Raw genomic sequence first — 25,189 nt, forward strand, 5'->3', positions numbered from 1 at the left:
TTGTTTTCCTCTTGATCCTTAACTGATGGTCGAAAAGTACAACCTGCTCCTAAGTCAATGGAAAACGGCATATGTAGAGAAGTAATTTATTTATTTTTACATTATCAATTCCTGTTGCTATGCGAAGCTTTGAGTAAGGCCCAGTGATGTACATACGGTTAGGAGGTGTCTGAGAGCACTGCATGACTGAGAACTTGTTAATGGACACCACAAGATACTCATTTCACAGGAAAAAACGGGTGATGCTCAGGACACCCCCTTCAAACAACAAGTGAAAGCAGCGCGCGAACACCCCAGAAGAAATAAAATGCAAACAAACCAAGCAGACAGGAAACCCCTCAAACCAAAGCAAAAACAGTCATGAAACCCACACACTCCCAAAAAATGGAATTTAAGGAAGCTTTGGTGGACAGCCAGGGGAGTGTCTGGGTTTGCTATGGTGTCCGTGGCTGCCGCGTTAGGGATGCTAGCTTTATTCCTATGGAGAGAAGTGTGTAAATTCTGGTTTGACTTTTGTGGAGCTAGTGAAGGCAAGGCCTCAAAGGACAGACATTTTTGCTGATGCCTGCAGTGCTATTAAGGCCTTTTGCAATTTCTGAAGTTAGTCTCCTCCGGTGGCGTAGCGTGGGGGGTGCAGGGGGGGCCTGCCGCACCGGGCGCAACATCTGGGGTTAGGGCAAATCCACGGGTTAGGGGGCGCAAATCCACGGGTTAGGGGGCGCAAATTACTTGCCTTGCCCCGGGTGCTGACAACCCACGCTACGCCACTGGTCTCCTCTCCCCGTTTCCTCTTCCCACCTCAGTCCACTGCTTCTGTGATGTGAAAGGCAACAGTTGCTATTGAAGAAATCCCTCCCCAAGCACACCCACCCGCTGCAGCTACACCATTTGGACAGCTGATGTGGCAGGCAGGATGAAAGCACTCACTGTGTGTGATAGAATGTGGAGACTATTTCTATGCCAGCCAATAAGTAATATATGATTAAGTAACCTTCAGCATAATGAAATGTCCTGCAAATCAGGGAGCCATTTGCCATTCCCTGTTGCTCCTTTGGTAAGGGGGAGGCATCCCATAATCAATTTGGTGCTTTGCTGTGGCAGCCAGAGGTGCCACCTGCTGGGGGAAGGCCTCGAGGGGTTCATTCTGAATACCTGTCCTTTCCAGGAAAAACCAGCTTCTTTCTGCCATGCATGTTTCTGCTCTGCTTAGATTTCCAGCTGACATGGGGCAAGTAGTGGTGTTGGTTGGCCTCTCTATTCAGATGTTTCCATAGCACCCCAGAACTTTTACAACCTATCAAAAAGTCCAAAATCTGCGCCCCGCCCCCCGTGCCTTGCTCAAATGAAAGTTTCAAAACCCTGGCAGGCTGCCTCAATGTAATTACCCAGAAGACAATGCTCTGTTGAGCTCTCGCTCTGTGTTCATAGAAGCAGCACCTGAGTACCAGCATTCCCAACACATCCTTCTCAGAGAGCTTTGGGGCTTTGCTACTTCCTTGTCCTCTGCTCTGTCTTATTCATGTGTACATACATGCCCATCCCGCAAGCATAGAGCAAGTATGCTGCAAGGCACGTCTTTCCCAGTCCTGGCATCCTAGGAAGATTCCTGTCTGCTTTGGCTTCGGTGGGGCATGTAAAGGCAAGGTCTCTAAGTACAGGCGTTTTTTTGTTTCAAATGGACATTTCTGTGATGTGAAAGGCAACTATTGCTATTGAAGGGATTGCCAATCAACCCAGCAAAACCTCTGAGTGAAATGCATGTGCTCGAAGTCTATTAGAGTACTAATGAGGGCTTTAGTTTTAATTGCCGCTGCAAGTAGACAAGTCAGGAATTGTGTCCATGGTAACCTTCAGCTTAGTGTGCTAATTTTCCTGTCTCCCCTGAGTGGTTTTGAGGAGCACCAAGCAGCATGGGGCAAGGAAGATCTGACAACTAAGCAGTGCCTGTCATTCTTTTTAAGGGTCACACCTGTAGGCACAATACCTATAGACTAAAGGAAGAAATTGGTTCTATTTAAAGGCAATTCTTCCCTAACCTCCCCCGCCCAATACTAACATTGAGTTTTGAACTGAAATACACAACCAGTTTGTAGGTTTTAGCATTGCTTCAAATGTAAAACAATTCTGATGGGGAATTATTTTTTTTATTAAAAGTTTTCAACATAAAATATGACAAAAGCCAAGCTAATACAGTGGTGCCTCGGTTTAAGAACCGCCCTTTTTATGAACTATTCGGTTTACAAACTCCGCAAAACCGGAAGTAGTGTCCCGGTTTGCAAACTTTACCTTTGTCTACGAATGGAATCCAAAAGGTGGAAGGGCACCGGCGGCGGGAGGCCTCATTAGGGAAAGCGAGCCTCGGTTTAAGAAGGGTTTCGGTTTAAGAATGGACTTCTGGAACGGATTAAGTTCGTAAACCGAGGTACCACTGTATAAAGAAAGAGGATCAAGAAAAACAAGAATAAGAAAAGAAAAAAATAGAGAAGTGAAGGGACAAGAAACACAGAATAAATAAGCACAATTTTTCCACAAACAGAAAAGTGAACCCTCCCAGCTTTCACCTGGGAGTTTCTCCTTCTTCTCCCAGCCTCGCTCCCTGCCTCTCACACAGAGGCCTTCATCTTCCATCTATTATCACCTTCCTGTGTGTATCTTCATTAATCCAAAATAGGGGACTTAAAAAATCAACAGCAGTAAAGCCTGAGTTAGAAATCATAAAGAAATAAGATATAATAAATCTAAACTAAAGAAAGAGAAGAGAAGAGAAGAGAAGAAAAGAAAAGAAAAGAAAAGAAAAGAAAAGAAAAGAAAAGGAGGAGGAGCTTCTGATTCTCTGTCTGCCTGCCAATTATTATAGTAATAATTATTATTCAAAATATTCAAAGCATGCACTGCAGGAAACGTCTGGCTATGTTATATAGCTGCTTCTCAATCTGCTAGGTGTTGCTTTCTCAATCTTTTATCCCAGGCATCTCCGATTCACCTTCCGCTCAAAAAGTCTAAAAGTAGCTCTTGAATTATTATTATTAAATGTCCAAAATGGTCCTTTTCCAGTCCAATGTGATGAATTCCTCTCCCGAGTATTCCAGCAGATCTTAAAGGGAATTTCTGTGTTTCTGTGTTGAAAATAATGTATAATTTGCACGTTGATCTTTTTATTCGTACATAGAATGCTTTTTCTGTGGGTATTTTATGCTTTCCATGTGAATAAAATGGGCTGAAGTTCACCTAGCAGGATCTGGGAGTTCTGCTGGCATGATCTTTCCTCCCAAGAAACTCATCTGATAAATCTGAGGATAATTTGAAAGTGCTAGCCAAACAAAAGAAAGACATGGCATGGCCAGCAGCCTACTTTGGAGGGTGCTTCACAAAACATGCTAGAATCATCTTTAGACTACAACTTCTTCACCAAGTCCTCACTTATTGGTCACTAGTTCTAAAATGGTGTACTAGAATTCTTCAGGCCTTTAACTAGCCCATGGAAAACCAAGACTTGTCATGGCTCTTATGCCTTCTTCCCTGTAATTCTCTTTCAGCCATATTCCATCTGTTTTGTACTCCCGAGACATCCTAATACTGCACAGTAAGCAACAACCAGTAGTATAGGCTGTTGGGCTAGGAAAACAGTTTTCCCCCTGATCTGTCCAGAACATGGTATTTAGCTGCTTGCCACAAAGGCAAGATGACCTCTAAACATTCTTTTTGGGGTTTTGGTGTCCAAAATAAAAATAAACCGAATGAGGAGTACCAGTCTTTGGCCTTTCACACCACACATTGGCTTGGCATGGCCACAATGCCAAACTATGCTTTATCATCATAAGCCAAAGATTCAGGCGCATGAATTCCTCCCTCCCTTCTCCTTCCTCCAATACAGCTGTCCGAAAATCGGAACACATTCACTTCCATTTTCAGTTAACCTCACTGAACTGTTACATCTGAATCTGAAACGGTGGATAATCTTAATTATGGTTTAGGTAAACAAGCAAACTTCATGAATTATTGTTTAATTTCCAACAAAAACATATTTGAGATTAACCACAGTTTGTCTTGATTTGGGAATAACCGTATACAGCAGCAATGATGTAAGTCAAGGTTTGTTGTTTGCTTACTGACCATGCTTACTTTTAGCAAAACAAACCAAGTATTTGTTTCAGATGTACTCCTAAGCCCTGGAATCATGTTTTGTGGCTCCTCCTTGTACTAGGGGAAGAGTGAATCTCTGCATTCTCTGTTAACCATTAACTATGGTCCACCATGAAATGCAAACTGGGTCATTGTCTATGCACTACACGCACAGTTAAAGGCAGGGTGGTGGATGAACAGTCATTTTTATTTTATTTTAATAATATGCATTATGACAGCTCCTTTAACAGATGCTTTGGAGCTCTGCAACACCTAGATTATAATAAATTAAAATAGTAATCTTGAGATCATCAGATGTCAAAGTAACATTATAGCTATATATTTTTAAATACAGAGCTATAGCACTCTGTGATTAAACAATTTTCATGCTTCTGGAACCTGATCCAAAGTTAGCAAAATAATTTTGAGCTTTTTGTTGACTTTACTGGGCTTTGAATCAGGCCTTTGGGGCATTGTAGTATGATTTTGGTTGTCTCTTTATCTTGTCATCTTCCACCATGTAACAACTCATGTCTTCCTCTGATTTGTGGAGCACCAACAGTACCTGATAATTATAAAAGAATTCATAATCGTCCAGCAGCAGTTGCCTAAAAATAACAAGTTGTTGAAAGGGTGGGGGAATCAAAATCTAGTTGTATCTTGAAGAAAACTTGCTGTTGCTTTAGTGCATTATTGAACCACTGGGCAACATTTTTAATGCATTAGAAACAGTGCTAACCTAGTGTCTGTATGCATTGGTAGCTAAGTCTGTTCATTATATCCAAAGAAAAATGTTTAGCTTAGACTTTTTTTGTAATTTTTTTTTGGAAATTAAGTAACGTTTCAGAGAATGCTTGATAAGCTTATTGGAAGTTACCTGGAGAGAGCCTGGCTTGTAACTAAGCATAAATGTATTAGGCATTTTTGAATGGTTACTGTACTATGAAATGCTAAAGGACTAAAACAATATCCAGTTAGCCAATAGATTTTGGTTACTGTGAAGCAGCTACCTATGGAGACGATCTGCCCCCGCCAAGAATATGAAACTTTTCACTAATTCTCTCTCAGGAGAGTCACTAAGCTGCTGTCCTAGGGGGAATGCTTTCATGATCTCTCTGGAGGATTTGAAACATTTGCCAAGCTTAAAAGAAGAGCAGGGACACGCACAGATGAATCCACTTTTAGTGAAGGGACCTTTTATTGTTCCTCTGTTTTTCATTTTATTTGTATCAATGTTTCTATTTAATTTGCACATTGAACTTTAATAGCATCTTAGAAGGGCACTTTCAGACGTACGTGAAACTTGATATTGCTGACTTCTAAGATCCTTCTGAAAAGAAACAAAGAAGATACCAAAAAAGCTTATTAAATGACATTGCCCTGCAGTGTTCACAACTCCTATATATTGAAGTTTTGTAATAGAGCAAGAGACCTTGGAAGTAAAACTGTCAGGTTACCAGATGGCCCCTATTTCAAAGAGTTCTCCTAACTCACAAACATCACAGCTTTGCAGAACATAACAGATGTGCCTCATTTTGGACATTACAGTGCCATACACAGATAACCTTACTTCAAAGTATCCTTTATTTTGGAAATTTTGAGCTGACGTCTGTCACAAATTCAAGGACCCCAAGTCCTGCTCTCAGCCAGATCTACTTCAAAGGACACTTTTATTCAGTTCATGCTTCTTACAAACCCATTCACAATCTTTTGCACACGCATAGTCTTTCACACTGACACCATGCTCAGGGCTGCTCCCCACCACCTTAACCCAAGCTTCTGATTAACTCAGAGCAAAACAGATAATATTTTAAGGGAGGGAAGAATATTTATGAGAGGGAAAGAACAGAACATACCATCAGGCATATAAGAAAATGCAGTAATACTAAAAACCCTTGCCAACTTAGCTAAAACCTTGCTAGAGGTGTAGAATGTAATTCACAGCATGATAATTGACACGAGTTCCAAAGAAGCATATTTATTTGTTCTCATTTAGGCAGTCCTTTGTTCTCTGTCAGAGAGGAAGCAAGTTTTCTAGTTTCACAACAGTGCTGTACTGGAATTGATTCTACAGGTAGCATCCACGTTACTATGCTCTCAAAGCAAACCCCACAGCCCTTTGTATAAATGAGCTTGTGATCTCACTAATCGCATGCTAATCAATCAGTCAAAAGCATTTGGTTACATTTTAAACGAGAGAAGAGGGTTAAATTTAATACGTAGATTTTTCTCTCAGCTCGGAGTCAAGAGAAGAATAGGTGAAATACAGTAGTACCTCGGGTTACAACCACCTTGGGTTACAAACACTTTGGGTTACAAACACTTCGGGTTACAGACTCCGCTAACCCGGAAGTAGTACCTCGGGTTAAGAACTTTACCTCAGGATGAGAACAGAAATCGTGCGGCGGCAGCGCAGCAGCAGTGGGAGGCCCCATTTGCTAAAGTGATACCTCAGGTTAAGAACAGTTTCAAGTTAAGAACGGACCTCCGGAACGAATTAAGTTCGTAACCAGAGGTACCACTGTACTCAAGACTTCTGTAGCGGCCTGTCTGCCAAGAAGCACCACGCTGAATGTGTCAGCTAAGAAAGTATTTTTATACGCATTCCAGACCAATGGTTGCTTGACATTAAAGCTTAACTTTTTCCTCTTGCAGGTCTGACATTATGAAAATGTCTTTGGTTACAGAGAATAGCGTCAATTTGGTCAAGAGGAATTCCAGAAACCCATCCATTTTCTCCCCACCCATCCATTGAAGTCTTACACAGAGCTGCTAATGAAAAGCATTAGCCCTCTCTTTTTAGTCTTGCTACAGTTATGCAGGGATTCCATGACAAAAGTTACACAAAAAGTGTTTTGTTTTTTTAAGTGTATGTTACTCCTTGGAATATGATGCTGCAAGTACAGCTCAAAATGAATTAAACCAGTGATAGATAATTCTGCTGGTGCCATACTCATGTCTAGCAGGTTCAGGGCAGGCCATATATTTTATTAGGGGCTGATCTTTTGCTTATGTAGTGATATAATTCATTTCAGGAACATGGCTAAACAGCCTGTATGTTGTTTGTGGAAAGGCCAGTTATATCACCATCATCACCCTGCTTCAAACTATAAAATCTGAAACTGACATACCGTATTTTTCGCCCTATAGGACGCACCGGCCCATAGGACGCACCTAGATTTGGGGGGGGGGGGAATAAAGGGAAAAAATTTTATTTCCTCCCCCAGCCCCCAGAAAGGGTCTGAGAGCGATGGCGAAGGTGAGCTTGCGGGGCTGGGGGTGGGGGACGCCCGAGCTTCCCCAGCCCCCAGAGCAGGTCGGAGAGCGCACCTTCGGTATCGCTCTGGGAGCTTGCGCGGCTGGGGGCAGGGGAAGCCTGAGCTTCCCCCGATCCCAGCCCCCAGAACGGGTCCCAGAGCGATGGCGAAGCTGCGCGTAGCTTTGGCATCGCTCTGGGAGCTTGCCGGGCTGGGGGGATAGCTTCAGCGAAAGCCTGCATTCGCCCCATAGGATGCACATTTCCCCTTCGTTTTTGGAGGGGAAAAAGTGCGTCCTATAGGGCGAAAAATACGGTAAGTTGGGTTTGTTTGTTCCAGGGGTTTGGGGGGGGCAGGTGGGGGGGTACCTTCACTCTTAATGTAAATGCACTGCCTTAATTTTTGCCTTTAGGATACTGAATATAGCATTCATATTGTGTGTGTTTTCAGTACTCAAAGCACTTCTCATTTGTTATCTCATATAAACTTGACAAGGGATGATACCTAGCTAAGACATACCCAGAATAGACCCAAGGATTTCAGTGGATCTTCTCTAACTAACATTGGAAATGGTTTTTTCTGCAAATCTCAGATTTGCAATTATAGAACCAAAGACTGGAAGGGATCCCAAAAGAACATCTAGCCCAACCCCAGTCCTTGTAGCAATAACGTGGGTTGGAAGTCACAACTTGTATTACACAGGAATGATCCAAAAGTATACTGATCTTGTCTAAAAAGAGGTAAACATGCTCTTGCAAGTCATTGGTATTGGTCAAGTTTTTGTTGGCAAAAGTAAATATTTATTGGATGCTTTTGTTCTTCCTGGACATACCTAGCGAATGAATCTTTAGGAAAAAATATCTGAGGTTGTTTTCAGATTACCTTCTTACTGAGCATTTTTCCTTACTACTTTGCACCAAATTTGTTGGGAGGTTAGATGAAATGGGCTGTTTTCTGAACATTCATTCTGGGTACACAGTGTGGCATGGAGCAATTGTTATTCCACACTTTCCAGTGATTTCCCCATCACTTTCCTTATTGCAAAGGGTCCAGTTTTGAGGGGGAGAAGTTTGTTGTGAAAGGACACCAAATCAGCTTTGAATGCAGAATTATAATTTGCCTGTATGTTATTAGTTCACACCTGAAAATTGTGACAGCCTGGAAGTGCCCTGAGTTTAGGGCTCTCCAGCTTATTGGAGGTCTGAAATTTGCCACACTAATATAAGCCTCCTTCTAGTGAGCAGTTGAATGTCAGCTGTTTCGCGACTTTTTTTTCTTTCAAAAACCTGTGGGTTTTGTATATGCTCTTTAAGTTGGGCACCTGACCTTTTTTTGCTAGCATTAGCTTCCTGTTGGTGTGACTGACAATCGTATTTTTTAATTTTCCCTCTGTAGCTTTAACAGCGTACGCCAAGGAACTCATATTTTGTTCCGAGAATTCAACTTTGTTCAAGCTACACCCCATAATAGAGCATCCTTTTTAAGAACCTTCTGGCGATGCTTCAGAACTGTGGGGAAAAATGGAGGTGAGTTTTCTTTTTCTTTTTTAATTAATTTTTATTACGTTTTTCAAAAAATAGAAATTAAACAAAGAAAAACAAAGAACAATACATAACACTGTAAACACACTTATATACATATTTTCCAAAATGAAAACTAATAAAAATAAAAAGAAAGAAAATAAAAATTGAAAATATATAGAAAAAAAGACAAAAGAAAAGAAAAAATGCTTTTCATAACCTGGAATATTACCAAATTCTCATTTCAAATACTGCAATATATAAATCTTAGTTTAAATATTATAAAAGACTTCCACTGCATTCACCACACGTCTCTTAGTTGTCTTACTCGCATTGTTCAAGCTACACCCCACAATAGAGCATCCTTTCTGAGGATCTTCTGGCAATGCTTCTGAACTGTGGGGAAAAATGGAGGTGAGTTTTCACTTTCTATCTCTAACACTCTGTTAGTGTCTTGAGCAGAACTGATGACTAGAAGTTTGTTGTCTAGACTTTTGTCTGAAGTTCCCATTCGTCTGCACAATTGATGAATGTTCTCTTGCAGCTCTAGTGTTCTCTAAAAGTTTACATAAAAGAAGGGTAGCTTCTCCAAAGATAGAATTTTTAGGAGGTGGCACTAGCGTAATGGGGGAGTGCCGGGGGGGCGTTGCCCTGGGCACACAATGGGGTGTGTGAACCAGGCACCCCCTGCAGAGATCCCCCTCACATGGCTGGGTGAGTGCGGAGGGTGAAGCACACCCTCTGTGCCCCTCCCCTGCCTGGCATGCGAGCGCCTGTCCATCAGTGGCGAAGGCTGGCTAAGGTGCTTCACCCTCTGCTCGCCCAGCCCTTGACCCCGATGAGCAGTCAGTCCGCGGCCAGCAGAGGAGAGTTGGCAGCGGCGTTGCCACCCCTCTCCTTGGCTGGTTGACACCGAGCAAGAATGCTTCCAAGGCAGCAATTTCATGCCTGGTCAGGCTGGGTGCAGTGGGCTCCCTCTGGGGAACACCCGTCGCGGGTGGCGGGAGAATACGCTCTGCCACTGGGAGGTGGGCTTGCCGGTCAAAAGTGTCCTGTGCTAGAGAAAATGAGACTTGGGTCTATCAGTTTTATAATTTGCATCATTAGAAATAGCTTGAGCACATATTTGTGTATTAAAGTGAAAAACCATATTTAGTAGAATTTTCCATTAAACGCATTACATCTAGTCAATATATTTTAGGTTGTAACTGTCTGACCTCTCCAATTCCTTCAGAATCCTTGCAGAATTGTCATCAATGTTTGCTTCCATTGTGATTTTTTTTCTTACCAAGCTGTGTAAGTGGTGGCCAGCCATCATCTTGACAATTTCTGCACATGTTCAGCTGATTGTTGTACCCCTAGTGCACATTAGTGCTACCATACTGAATTATGCCATGCAGACCTTGAACATATTATGCCATTCCAGTAGACCTTAAGACTGCAGTGTTTATTTAACACACCGTGGCTTGGCCTGAGGGTCCTTATTGCTTAGATAAGGGACATAAAGATACATAAAGGTACTTAAACTCTGTATTTGGGAGATTGTTGGGGTGTTTACATAGAAAAGAAAAGAGACATGTTTGTGAAAAGGACTCAATACTATTGCATCCAGCACTGTACAAAAGTATTTTTTGTCTTTTTTATTTTTTAAAAAAACCTAAATGGAAGAAATGCTCAAACTTACTTTTTCTGTGACTTTGTTTTACTTAGTTTGACTTTTACAGGCATTTTGTCTTTGCTCAGGCAATTCAAAACACATAATCATTAGCAGCTTATGCTAATTACCACTTTATCCATCCATTGTATCTGTAGTAGACTGGGTTTTCTCTGTTGTTCCAACCAAACTAAATCGTTTAGTCAGTGTATACTCCAGCTTTTAAAATCTAGTTCCAGTTAGGATGCTTTTAAAGCTTGGTTACTTGTTTATAATTTTTTAACAACCAAAATTTGGGGTTTGAAATTTTCTTACTGGGATACTGGTTTGGTTTTTCTGGGAGACAGGAATTGTTTTGCCTTTCAATGGCTGGAGTGATAATTCCAGATGTCCTGTGGTGCATCATAAAATATAGTCACAGGAAACATGAGCTTCAGTGATGTAATGCAAAGTACATATGAAATCCTCAAATTGCTCTGCTGGTTCACATCTCTTCATTTCAGTGAGGTGTAAGCTAGCTGAGAGGCACAAAATCAGTACTGGAAGGGACTGGAAACTAACCACAGTTTGCTTATTGACCCAGCAGGTTTATCTACATTATCAGCCTCTCATGGATTAGCACACATTCCGATACATTGGGGGATTCTGTTATGAATCTACAAGAGGCAGACACTCTTGGAGTGGATAAATTAAGGAACAAACAGTTGAAATGTTTAAGTTATACTGGCTAGTAAAATTCACAATCTTCTGTTTCTAATTTGAACACTTCAGGAAGTGCAGTTTTACATCTTCCTTGCAAAATATGTAAGTGGGGAGACTGAGGAAGAAATATAGTTTTCTGTTCCCAGGAAATGGTTGGAATAGTGCTTGTACACGTCAGTTTTTATTCCATTGCTGTGGCATGTGCCTATGTAAAAGCCAGTTCCTGGTTACTGCTGCACTGTATAGTCACACTGGAGCATGCCCAGGAAACAACACAGATAGGTTTGTGTAGCTGCACCCTAGTGCTAATTCTAAGTGCACTCTTTTGTGTCTTCTGTGTATGTAAATAGCTGTCAGTCTGTTGGAGAAAATCAGACTACTCTTTTGGGGACAAGTGTGTGTGTGTGTGTGTGTGTGTGTGTGTGTGTGTGTGTGTGTGTTTAGGGGCAAACCTGTTCCCTACCCCTGAATCTGAATAGTGTGACTTCCGTCACCAACTGGAGGCTGCAGTATGTCTCTGTGCAAAGTGCCCTTCCAAGTGATCCCTGCAATATATGGGCCTTCCGTTGATATACTTGCATCTTGTACACCATAACCGTAGACATTTTGCTCAAATGAAATAAAGCGCAAGCAGAAGGACTGCATAAATGGGGCAGGAGTACCTAGGAATAATAATTAATAATTTATTATTTGTACCCCGCCCATCTGGCTGGGCTTCCCCAGCCACTCTGGGTGGCTTCCAACAACGATTAAAAATACATTAAAATGTCACACATTAAAAACTTCCCTGAACAGGGCTGCCTTCAGATGTCTTCTAAATAATAACCCAGAAGGTGGTTCTGTTTTTAACAATCATGAATCATAATAAAAAGAAACAGCAGACAAATGAAAAAATGCACCAGCGTACAAAAAAATAAAGGCCCAAATCCCCAATTCAGCGCTGTGGAAGCCAGAAAGAAAAGCATGGTGAAGCATATAAGACTCTGCAAAAAATTAAAACGAACCCCCCCCCCCCAAATTAACAGCTAAAAGTCCAGGTAAATACGACAGGCATTGCCTGGCAGTCAACAGAAGTTGATGCAGGTGCCAATTGAATCTTTGTTGGTGGGGAATTCCATACCAAGGGCATAATGCGCGGGGGGGCGGGTCTACTTGCTGGAAGCCAACCACCAAATCTGGCAACCAAACATGCCTTTTGTTTGCCTCCTAAATGTTTTAGAAATGTGGCCTCCATAGTACGGACAATTCAGAACTGGATATATTTAAATTATTTAATATATATTCAAATAACCTTGACTTTTCACCTCCAGGAGAGGTGACAATGATAAAAAACAGCCAGGAGCACAGTTTCAGATCCCATCTAGAATTTTAATCGGGCAGTGGGTGTTTTTTTAAATGGCATTTTGTGCCACTACCAACTTTGTCCAGGAAATGGAGTTTCCACTCAAACCTTGGGAACGCAGGAAAGAACTGACTCACCAGTCTAACCAGCTTGCCAGATGCTTCTTCTTTTGTATATAGAAACCCCTGTTTGCTGTTTGTTGTTCGATCTTGGGATAAACATGTAGTGACTTGGAAAATGCGTGTTGTTTGCTCTGAACCTTCCTGGTTAAGCCCAGCAGACACACTTAGCCATGAATGTAGAAAGCTGCAGTTGGATGCATGGACAAAGGAATCTTTTTAACTGACGGAGAGTACCTTAAAATATGACTTAAGTAAATATTTGTTAGCTTTGATAATTAAATAATAGATGAAAAGTAATTCCAAATAAATGAAGAATAATTGCTGCTTCCACTGCTCTTCTGTTTTAGTCCATCTCCTTTGCTGCCTTTTAAATCTTTATGCAGCTGTACATCTGGTCAGCTTGGCTTCAGCAGCTGCTTTCATTTTGCATCTTGAAGATGCTGCATTTTATATTGGATCGGTGGCCCATCCCTCCTCTTGCATAATTGGACTGAATACTACACCACAGTTCAGTGCATAGCATGGAGCAAAATTATATAAGCTGCATATACACCATACATTTAAAGTGCATTCTCCACCACACCAGAATACTGGCAACTGTAGTTTACTACTCACAGTGCTACAGCTCCCAGTGCTGTTAACAAACTGTAGTTCCAATGATCCTCTTTTTTTGCAGAGTGCTTTAACTGTATGGTGTGTACCATCATCATCAACCTTTTATTCGACCGTCAGTCAGAAAAAAAATACATTTGTCAATACACAGTTAAAACATCCAGGAAGATTTTAGAACTTAGCCAACACTAAAATGGGCTAAACAGATAGCTGTATGGTGTGTACTGGTTGGCATCCATCTGTCTTGAGAGACAATAGAAGAGAGTACTCCCTCAGGAGTGAAGTCGGAGAGTTATAGCGCCTGCTGTGGCTATATAGAACGATACAGGAAAGACATGTTTTGTTGCAGCTGGGGCAGACGAAGGCATCTGGTTTCGCTGTCACAGATTCAGCATGGTGTTTCTTCTCTTTGCGATCCTCCTAGCCTTCATTCCTCCTCTGGTCTTTGCTGTGGATACATGACCTGATTGTCTCCGGTTATTGCGGTCATCTGCAAGGGATTCCACATGATGGAGTTGAAGTTGCCAGTGTTCATGTCACCTTTGCAGACATCGTTGTGATGCAGAGTTAGTCTGCTAATGGGCCTGCTGCCTAAAGCCACCTCCCTGTAGAGCACGCCCTTGGGAATCCTGCCATCTTCCATTCTGTGGACGTGACCAACCCAGCATAGACATCGCTGAGGCAGAATTGCAAACATGCTGAGAATGTGGGCTTGGGACAGCACATTCTTCATTTGAGTCTCTCCTGCCATGCAATGCCCAAAATCTTCCTGACACAGCGCATGTGGAAGGCATTGAGGAGTTGCTGCTGGCGGGTGTAAGTTGCCCCTGACTCACTTCCCATAAACAGCATGCTCAACGCGCAAGCCTGGTAGAGCTTCATCTTGGTGTCTTGTTTCTTTACTCATATATGCAACTTGAACCTTGAGGTGCACAGCATTCATACCCCAAGAGGTTCTGCACCCACTCCATAAGTGCAGCATTGTGTTCAAACAGACCCCAGCCATGGCTGTTGGACTGTTTCTCCAGTCCACTACTTACTTCCCGGTTCCCCAACATTCCTTCATTCTAAAACACATGGCTTCCCTTTATCTTTAGAGTGAAAGGGGCCCCACCCCATTGTCACCTCCCAGAGTTTCCCTTTGATGCATTGCTGTGCTAACCACAGGCTAACACCTCCAAGGGTATTAGTTTGAGTTAATTAACTTTTTAACACAGGTTGATTTCCTCTTCTTTTGCCGCGTCTAATACACAATTTAGAAAGTTTGCCTAACATAATTGCCTTTTCACACATGCTAATTGCAGGGGATAAAAATGCATCTAACACACATCTTAAGGCACATGGGTCTGACATCCCGTTTTAACACACAAGCTCTAATTAAATTCTAACATTTACTGAGCCCAGGCATTTAGCACCCACAAACTTGTAACAGGTACCATGCCATAGTGAAGCACTTTAGAAAGTGACTGATCTAGGGGTGCTGAGCAGGGAAATAGGCAGATCAATGCATTCTTCTTAATATCAGACACAAATCTGTAAAATAGAACCAGTGTCCTGCACTTATTAGGGAAGAGCAGCTGCAGAGGGTTTCAGGTTCCATCCTCAGCATCCCCAGGAAGGGTCTGAAACCCTGGAGACCTCCTGCTGGTCAGTGTAGACAATACTAGCTAGATGGACCAATTGCCTGACTCAGAATAAGGAGCATCCTGTGTTCCTAGGGTTGCTTGGAGAACAGACAAAGCATGTATTGTAAATCATTAGAATATAAAAATGCTTTTTGGTGATAATGACACTTGCAGGCAATAAATAGCTAACATTTGTACTGTATTTGTGATGACAAAATCTCATAATGTGAAGAGCAGATGCAGATTAATTCCATTTTACTCTGCATCGTGGGTATTTTTTAAATCTCCTGATAAAAGAGCTTGTGCTTGTACATAGGAACTTTCTGAAATGAAGTGTCTCCTTTCTGCTTTGTCTTCAGTTGACCTTTGGAATCTTGGTGACCTGCTCTTTGGAGTTTGTTGTCTGTTCCCCGGGACAGTTTAATTAAAATTGTATTTCCTAAGTATAAACTGTCCCTCCAGGATCTCCTGTGGAGTTTCATGAGGTCAGCACGTGCCTCTCCCCAACCCCTGTGGCTTGCAAGACTTGGTGACTCTCTGGTTTTAATTATTATATTTTTCTTTTAGTGCTCTTCAGCCAATTAAATACATTTTGCTTTGAGAAGCTCTTTTTTGGCTTGTCATGAGGAGAGGAGGCAGTCTCAATCAGGACAAAGAACATGCTGATTTTTTGGAACGATTAAGAAGCAAAAACATCTCCCAGGGGCGCAATCTGTCCAGGGTTACTGTCTATTCTGTTGATTTCAGCAGGGAAGAGTTAAACAACTCTGTGACTCTCACATTGAAGCCAATGGGGTTGAAAGTGTTTCGGCTGAATTGTGCACCCCCGCAGTGAGGCACACTTTTGTTCCCAGCTGCCACTGCTGAGGTGCAGCTAAGAAGGAAACAGCACCCTGTTCCCTTGAGGTACTTAATGGTGGTGCATGTGCCGCCCCATAGCATCTGCGCAGAGATTTATTTTGTTGATAACACCATCAGGTTGATAGCATCATCTGTTTGCATTGGCACAGACCCTCACAGGACGGTATAGAGCATGGGTAGGCAAACTAAGGCCTGGGGGCCAGATCCGGGCCCAATTGCCTTCTCAATCCGGCCCGCGGATGGTCTGGGAATCAGCGTGTTTTTACAGGAGTAGAATGTGTCCTTTTATTTAAAATGCATCTCTAGGTTATTTGTGGGGCATAGGAATTCGTTCATTCCCCCCCAAAAAATATATATATTTGGCCCCCCACAAGGTCTGAGGGACAGTGGACCAGCCCCCTGCTGAAAAGGTTTGCTGACTGCTGATGTAGAGGCACAGCAGAAACATGGCTGTCAGTTGCTGCTTGATGGCTGCAGCTAATAAAACGTCATTCACCACTGGCTGCTACTCATGGCTAGCTAATGGAATCTCACACTGCCACATAGGCCAGTATGGCTATTTGAATAGCTCTGGGATGAAACTCTGCTAAACAACTGCATCCCAAATTAAGCTATGTAACATATGGCCTACCCTGCCCAACAAAGGACAATGCAAAACTTGAAAGTCCAGAGTCACATCTGACTTGCTCGTTGCAAATCTAACAACCTCGTAACCCACTTTTCATCAACACAACTCATGTGATCAATATTAAGCCTAGCTTAGCTTTCTAAAATTGGGCTTGCAAGGAAGACTAATTACAGTGGTACCTCGGGTTAAGAACTTAATTCGTTCTGGAGGTCCGTTCTTAACCTGAAACTGTTCTTAACCTGAAGCACCACTTTAGCTAATGGGGCCTCCTGCTGCCGCCACACCGCCGGAGCACAATTTCTGTTCTCATCCTGAAGTTCTTAACCCAAGGTACTATTTCTGGGTTAGCGGAGTCTGTAACCTGAAGCGTATGTAACCTGAAGTGTATGTAACCTGAGGTACCACTGTATATAAAGGTATATATTTGTCATCTACTGCTCAAAACAAAAAAACCCAAACAAAGTAGCAATGACACAGAGGGCCGTGTGGAATGAAACAGTTCATTTAACAGATTCCGCTGCAAGCAGTCTTTCCACAGTTGCTTCTCTCAGGACAGGGGCTATTGCCATTCTTCTCTAGACATTGCACACTTTTCTGAAATAGGCCAGCTGGAGCATTTAAAGGAGAACCTAAGATATAGTGGACATAATTGGAGAGAACCAGTGGTACATAGGCATATCTGAATAGCTCCATTGGAAGGACAGGGAAGGGCATGCTGGAGGGGTGTTGCTCTGCACATCAAAGAATGACATAGAGTCCCAACAAGAAATCCCCAAAGGGGCAGACTCCTCCAGAGAGTCACTGTGGGTGGCAAAACCAGGCCTCGGAGTAATTTAGGGCTGGAGACAGACTATCTCCGCCCTGAATAAAATGAGGCAGAGAATGAAATTGAGGAGTCATTCAGAGGACGAAGTGCTGCAGCAATGGGTGGCATCAATTAGCCTCAAATAGCCTGGGTAAAATGCGTGTTCCAGTCGCGACAAAGAGGTGACTGGTAAAGGTCAAATGTCTAGAGGCTCCAAATGACTGTGCCCCATAGCGGCTGGTCATGGAACTGATCAGAGGAGAGGCAACTCTAGACTTGATCTTAGGTGGTGCCCAAACACTTGTGTGAGTTTGTAAGAGTTTGTTGAACGGATTGTGAACAAGGACCACAGTGCTACCAAATTCCCAAGAAAGTTCCAGTCATATTTGACTTGAAGGAACCTAAAAAAAATGACAGGGTTGGTAAAAAGGACGTTGAAATGGAAAGTAAAGAGAGGACTCAGCTAGACTGGTGAAGAAAAAGCGATCTATATGTGTTGTATATGCGATATAACATTGTGCCACCAAAGGGCGATGTGGAGTCCCGTTTTTCTCTACCTGTTTTCCCTGTTTAAATTCACACCACTTTAAGCCGAAACGCTTCTTTAATGTGTCTAGATCCCGCCAGGGTCAAATCCTTCCAAAATGCTTGGGGGTTATTCACAATCACAATAATAAAAACTCATTTAGAGTGTCTACCACAGATCAGGAAAGCTGCTACGTAAGCAAAGAGGATGCCAGCATGATTAATAAGCAGAGTCAATGAAGCTGTTAGAGGCAAGAAGTCTTCCTTCAGAAAATGGAAGCTGTATTAAAATGAGGAGAACAAAAAGGAGCCCAAATTTTGAGGAAATAAATGCATGCAAAGAATAAGGAATGCTAAATATATATCTATGGACACAATGCTAAAAATATTAAGACCACCACCAACAAATTATTTAAATACACGAGAAGCAGGAGACTATCAAGCAAAGTGGTTGGACTTTTGAACAAGAGAGTAAAAGGTGTGCTAAAGGAGGAGAAGGAGATTGCAGAGAAGCTGAATGAATTATCTACAGCAGAAGGTGTGGGGAAGATCCCTGTAGCTGGAGTTTTTCAAGAAGAAGGTCTGAAGAACTGAGGCGAATGCTAGTGACTAGAAAGAAAGCTCCAGATCTTGTTGATGAATTAGAAATGGATGAATCACTGGGTCCAGATGGTATTCACCTGAGAGTTGTTAAAGAACTCAAATGTGAAATTGCTGTTCTTCTAACAAAAATATGTAACCTGTCCCTAACATCAGCCTCTGAGGACTGGAAGTGGCCAACATAACACCTTTTTTAAAAAGCAGCAGCTGTGAAAAAGGCAAATTCCATGCTAGGGATTATTAGAAAGGGAATTGAAAATAAAAGTGCCAATATCATAACACTGTTATACAAAGCTATGGTGTGACTGCAGTTGGATTACTGTATATAGTTCTTGTTGCTTTACCTCGAAAAGCAAATTGTAGAACTGGACAAGGTTCAGGAAAAGGCAACCAAAACAATGAAGGTACTGAAGCAAATTTTCTATGAGGAAAGGTTACAACATATGAGCCTTTTTAGATTAGAGGAAATGTGACTAAGAGGACGCGGAGATGTAGAAGATTACACATGTTGTGGAGAAACTGTTTGGAGGAAGCTTTTCTTGTAATACTAGAAGCTGGAGGCACCCAATGAATGCTGAATGTTGGAAAATTCAAGACAGACAAAGGGAAGTACTTCTTCACAAAGCAAATTGTCACTGCGAGAGATGAGAAGATGAGGAAGATGAGGCGCATCTATCAGGCCCAGTTCTCTTCTACTTGTTTGTACAAAACTATGCAAGTCTGGATAAAAGTATACTCACACTCTTGACAAATAGAAAAGCTACCTACATGTAGAATTAATCTCCTTAAACAATGTTGAAATAGCAGCCCAGTTCTTGCCCGGTTGGTGCTTCCTTGTTGAAAAAGGCATGCGTCTAAAATTGTACATGAGAAAACCCTCCATATCTATTGCTGTGTACACATATTGTTGCCAGGGATTGGCAGTGTGTGGCATAGGCAGGGCCCCCGGAGAGTGACACAGGAGAGGGGACCAGTGATTTATGGGGTTTGATGCTGCCTGCAAGGCAGGAGCCAGGGGAAGAGGGGTAGTCAGGGCAGTCGGAGATGGAGGAAGGAGCACCAGATGTGGCAGAAGAAGAAGAGGCTGTTCAGCTTGACAGATGGTTCAGTAGACTCCCCATTTTCCTTTGCCCTGCTGCCTCCTAGAAACAGAAGGGGCTTGGGAAGAGCAACAAAAACGTCTCAGGTTATGAGCACAAAACCTGTCAGGGGAGGGTATATAAGCCAACAGTGGAGCAGGGGTCTCCCTGTTGCTGCAATTGCTCTGCAGGGTCTAGATTTCTGGACAGCTTCCTAAAGGCTAGAAGTCTGTGTGTGCATGTGTATGTGGAGCACTGTGGAAGTGCTGTAAGTGCTTTTCTTGTCAATAAAGGGTTAACTATCAGAAGTGTGCCTTCCTTGACTGGGGAGAGCCAGGACAATTTTGCACTCCTCCACAGTGTGTACCTGGATACAAAAAGGAAAGTGAGATGCAGCCCTAAGGCAACATCAAATGTGTATTTGTGTTGCTATGTTTTAATGAGATGCAGTTGCTATTGACTTTTTTTGGCAATTCCTCCTGAAGAGCACTTGTCAATTTTAAATGAGAACAAAGGGACAGATAAGAAAGGTGTCAATCTTTGTCAAAGGTTTTACCCATTGTGGCTGTCACCACCTCATCTTACCCAGCCTACCACCTATTCATAATTGAGAATTACTGTGACATTATTATTGTCTTGAAAATAACCTGACGAAACCAGGTGAGCCATGGAGCTCAAATGGCACCACTGAATCTTGAGCAACACCTGGCTAATCCCTTCTACATGGTAGTTTCCTATCTTGATTATTTCTACCTTTTCCCCTATAATTATTATCCAGTTTGGTCATTGGATGCTTCTGCACACTAACTTTTGCTGTGGCAAAAGGGAAGCAAAAATGTTTTGCTTTGTTATTAAATAATTTGTCCTTTCTAAATAAATTTGGTAGATCTCAGTACATCTGGGATGCTTGCAGTTTTCCAGCAGTCATCTTACACCACAGATAGATAAGGGACCTAACGTTTGACTTCCTTACTCTTGTATTTTATTGAAAGCAATAAAATTGTCGTAATATTAAAAGAGCTACTTAAAAATTACTAGACATTATGTTCTCCAACTTATACATCTCTGTACAAGTCTCGTAACATACAGTATTTTTTTTTAATGTAGCTTTCTTTTTAAACACCCCACGTCTTTCCCACCCTCTCAACTTGTGGCATGATTTTAATAAAAGCTTGAAATGTATTTGGTGGAGATTAACCAGGGATAACTTTGTATAAACACTGCAAACCACGTTTTATTAAGCTCAAACCTTGTTACCCAAGAAGTACATAGTGTATATTAGTGGCTTCAACCATCAAACCAAAAACAATGGATTCACTGCCTTCCATGCATACTACTCAGATTACACTTGAAATAACCTAGGAACAACATGTTTAAATTATTTGCCCAAGGCTGTGAAAGCCATAGGATTAGAATTTCGGCACTCCCAACTCCTACTCCTGTGCTCATTACCACACCTTGTCTCACCAACACACAGCCTAGGCAAGCACAGCTTTTGATAAGTGAAAACTCATGACATGTGTTCTGTGTAGCTCTACCTGAGCATTTTGTCTTACTTGCATGAATTGAATTATTTGTGGTAATCAGAAATAATAAATGAAGCATGTCTGAACTCGTTTGCTTTTAACATAAATACTCCTACGCCACTAGAGCAGCAGTAATAGAATGCATCAAGTTAGCATCTTATATAATATGCAAACTTTTCTCCAATATCAGAAGGCAATGGAAAAGAAATAAGGGTGGTTTTTTCACCTTAATAACCATGGTTTGTAATTGCACGAGCAAATGTTTTGCTACGTTTATCAACTATCAACTGAAAAAGCTGGATCACATTGATTCATAACATTATTCATGCAGGCGTATTTTGAATCCTTGCAAATGGGAGGTGGGGAATCTCTCTTAAAAAGTGGTCTATTTAGGGAGGTATGTTGGGGATTTGGGATGGTTTTCTGTGGATTTCTGTACTGCATTCAGCCTGTATCCTTAAATCCTGAAGAGTTTTGTATATCCTGTTCTAAATGAGAGCTGAACACATTCACAGATTTGTGTTGAAAGATTTATGCTTACCTAAAATCCTCCAGTAAGAAAACACAGAAAACAGAGGAGGGACCAAGATAGTTCTTTCCCTGCCCATCCACACCAAGTCAAAAAATTATTGAATACAACATACTGAAGACTCCAGTTCAATGGGTAGGGCAGAACTTCCTTCTGTACAATACTATGGTAGACAATAAGCTAACTAAGGGGTCATATTTGCATATCCTTATCTTTAAATTTTCTGCCCATAGCTGCTTTACTCTTGGGGATTATTTTTGTTGGAACTGTAGTACAGGGCAGATGGGTCAAACACCTCCCCTGCAGTGCTGACCTGAATTGCAGGGGCTCAGCCGAATTTAAGGGGGTGGGGGAATTAAAATATGTAAATGTAATCGTGCATTTAATGTATTCTCCAGTTTGGCCCTTAGTGTGTCTCGCAAGAATAGCACCAGTGAGCTAATATAAAATAAATCGCTTCTGCAAGAACTGTCAAGCACTTATGCTTGACAGTAAACTAGTTAATGTAGTTGAAAGAGATCTACATTCAGAACTAGTTAGTCCTGCATGAAAAAGATTCATGTAAACATGTACCTTGTCAGCAAGATTCCCTACCCAATGATTATTCATAAAGGCTAAAGGGTGGGAAAGAAACCCCAAGAAAATAAAGGCACAGACTCACCCTTCTTGGGATTCATGGCAATCCTATGAGCTTTGGGTGTGGAATACAATTTTCCCAAAGGCATTCTCCTGCTGTTTCCCAAGAAGTCAGTCATTCTTACAGAACTGCCCTTGAAAAGATGGGCAGAGACGAGAACAAGATGGAATGAGCACCCCTTTCACTGCTATAAGGCAAAGCAATTTCCATATTTGAAAGCTGCACACAAAGGCTGCATACAGCTGTATACCTGGCCTAGCAGGGAGAAAAAGGGCTTACCAAAACTCCTCAATAGAGTTTCTGGATGACATCCAAATATAGGAAAGCCTGTTAAGAGGTTTCAAGGGACTGAAAATGTAAAATTCCCTCCCTCGCCCCTGCTCTGCTTTAATTTTACATAGTAAGTCAGTCATATCACATTTTCTAACAAACAAGCAAAAAGGTGTGAAGAAAATAAATCATGCAGTCTTTTAGCATTTATCTCTTTTCAGAGAAGAAAGGAAAATTTATACCCCACCCTCTTGGGAGACAAATTCCCTAATTAAAAGTTTCAGTCACTAAAGATATAAAAGCATTTTAGATGTTGTACCTAACAGGTGGTTTCTTGTTCAAATAGCCAAGATTTTACCTCATGATCTGCTAAATTTGAGGACAGCTGAAGCAAATCTGTTTTCATCAAAGTATTTGCCAGAACAAAACCTACAACGGCCAAATTTATCATCTTGTTAGCTTGGGAATTCCCTACATTTGTGTCAGTATTAACATTAATGTACTCCTTTCTGCTTATGGAGCCTACATATTAGTTGAGTGTACTGAACTAATTTCAACAGTCTTCAGGTTCAGCCACTGAATGCTTAATGGCATGTCACAATAACCTTTTAGGATTCTGTTTGACAGTTCCAGTGAAGGAAACGCAGTCATTTACATTACAGACTTAGAATGTTGACATAGTAGAATGTAAAACATGCTAAACCCTCCCTTATTACATTTGCATCTAGCCCTTCCATATGCATAATAACTACTCTGAACATTAAGGTTGCCATTTTCACTGTGGCAGCTTGCTAATGCAACATACATTTATTTATTTGTTAACTTTCTCTACTATCCTTCATCTGAGAATCACATGGTGATTTACAATATAAAAACACAAAAATACATACATAGGAACAACCAACAATTTTGAAAAAAGCCATATATTGCTTAATTAAACAAAGGCTGGGGAGAAGAGGAATGTTTTGCCTGTTTTTTATTTTAAAGTCATAACATTGAAATACAAAACAGACACACAAACTGCTTAGAGGTTTTTTGTCCAAGTAAACAGTATATAATTTTTGTTAAATAATAAAAATAATTTACAGCTTGGGGGTGGAAGAAAATGGGTAGACGTGATCTTCTTCCAAAATAATACAAATAAAGACCAAAATCTATTTGTCCATCTTTCATGTACTACGTTGATATTGTCAATATGCTAACTATGATGATGCCCAGATTTCTTTCTTGGGTTTCTACAGCCACTTCAGAACTCATCAGTCAATATGTGTCATTAGAATTGTTACCAGTGTGCATTGCTTATTATCTATTAACTGTCTGCCATTTTTTGCTATGCCTTTACTGAATTTGAATGGATTCTTTTGGGAACTCCTCACAAACAGTTTTAGATAATAGTCTCCTGAATGTCATCTGAAAACAATTTGACAATTTACCCCGTGTCCAGACTACTTAAGTAATAGTTTAAAAGCACAAAAGCACAGAATTTGCTTTTTTAAAAAATCAATCCAAAAATGGAAACACACACACATTTGGAAGAAGTACTTTTCAAGGTCATAAGTCAGCAAGCCTTGCTGTCAAACAATGCATAGATTTGAATCAATCAATCAATAAAAATAAATAATAATTCACATAATTTATTATGTTAGAGTTCGTTGTACATTTAGCATTAATTTCCGCAAACATCCATTAAGAATCTTTTCACACTTAATATAAAAATGTATATTGCATACCATGATCTGACTGTTATTTGGACTGGCAACTACCCAAAAGGTAATAACAAGCAGGAATGCCTCAAACCAGCAAAAATGTACGGTACATTGCAGGATACCACAGGATGGAATTCAGAGTCCATTTTAAAATAATTCAGTTTCCATTTAGGTTCAGAAATTGCACAAAAGCATAAAGCTTAAATAGTGCCAGAAAACTATAACAAGATTAATTTAAGCACACCCTAGTATAATTGAATATATTGCATTATGTAGGCGAAATTAACTTTGGAAGCAACAAGAGCTGCAAAATTCCTTCAGGATGGAGTGGGCACAAAGGTTATGGTGCTATTTATACTAATTTGCTATGATTCACCAAATTCAAAGCCCCAGTACATCTGAGCACCACATGTAGGGAAGAAACAGCAGGGGATCACTTAGGGATGTGGCCCTCTAGATGTTTTTGGACTCAGAATCCCATCAGCCCCAGCTTGCATGGCCAGCAGTCAGGAATGATAGGAACTGTAGTCCAGCAACACATGGAAGGCCCATCCCTAGGGTTGTCATATTTCAAAAAGTGAAAATCCAGATACAAGAGTTGTTGAGCTTTTTTAAATGAAATTCGCCAAAATCTACACTACCGACATCCAGATTTTCCCAGTCATTTCAGCAATTTCCTTCCCGACACTGTTTATAGGGGCTGAATACTGGCTATGTCCAAATGTAAGGCACCCCTACCCATCACTAAGATTCCTTATTTCTAGGATGCCACTTTTTTTTATGTCCTGCTTGTCAGCTTCCCAGAGGTAGAAAACAGAAAGATAATCTATTTGGACCTTTGGTGCCCACAAGCTGAGGGGGGGCGTTCTCATAAGGCACAATGGAAGCGGAGTCTAGATAAACAAGAACAAGGAGCCATCTTGAACATTGTACTCCCTTCTGCTTCCTACATGGCCAAGACTGTAGAGTTCAACAGAATTTGGTGGAGAATGCAGCCACAATGATCCACATGCTGCAACTACTCCAGTTTAGATTACTGTAAAGTTTGACCAAACTGCGAGAGGCAG

At 41.4% G+C, this 25,189-nt stretch overlaps 1 protein-coding gene across 5 annotated transcripts in view; it reads left to right on the forward strand.

Moving 5' to 3' along the window:
- Nucleotides 1-25,189, forward strand: part of CSTPP1 (centriolar satellite-associated tubulin polyglutamylase complex regulator 1) — a 128,915-nt gene that overhangs the window by 56,002 nt on the left and 47,724 nt on the right. For all 5 annotated transcript variants that reach the window (XM_083605705.1, XM_083605703.1, XM_083605704.1 and 2 more), the window contains one exon: nucleotides 8,775-8,905. In XM_083605705.1, coding sequence (XP_083461831.1) covers nucleotides 8,775-8,905 — 131 coding nt within the window. The remainder of the gene's footprint in view (nucleotides 1-8,774; nucleotides 8,906-25,189) is intronic.

The sequence above is a fragment of the Podarcis filfolensis genome (genome assembly GCF_964270895.1).
Source record: "Podarcis filfolensis genome assembly, chromosome: 1".
In the NCBI taxonomy this organism is placed as follows: domain Eukaryota; kingdom Metazoa; phylum Chordata; class Lepidosauria; order Squamata; family Lacertidae; genus Podarcis; species Podarcis filfolensis.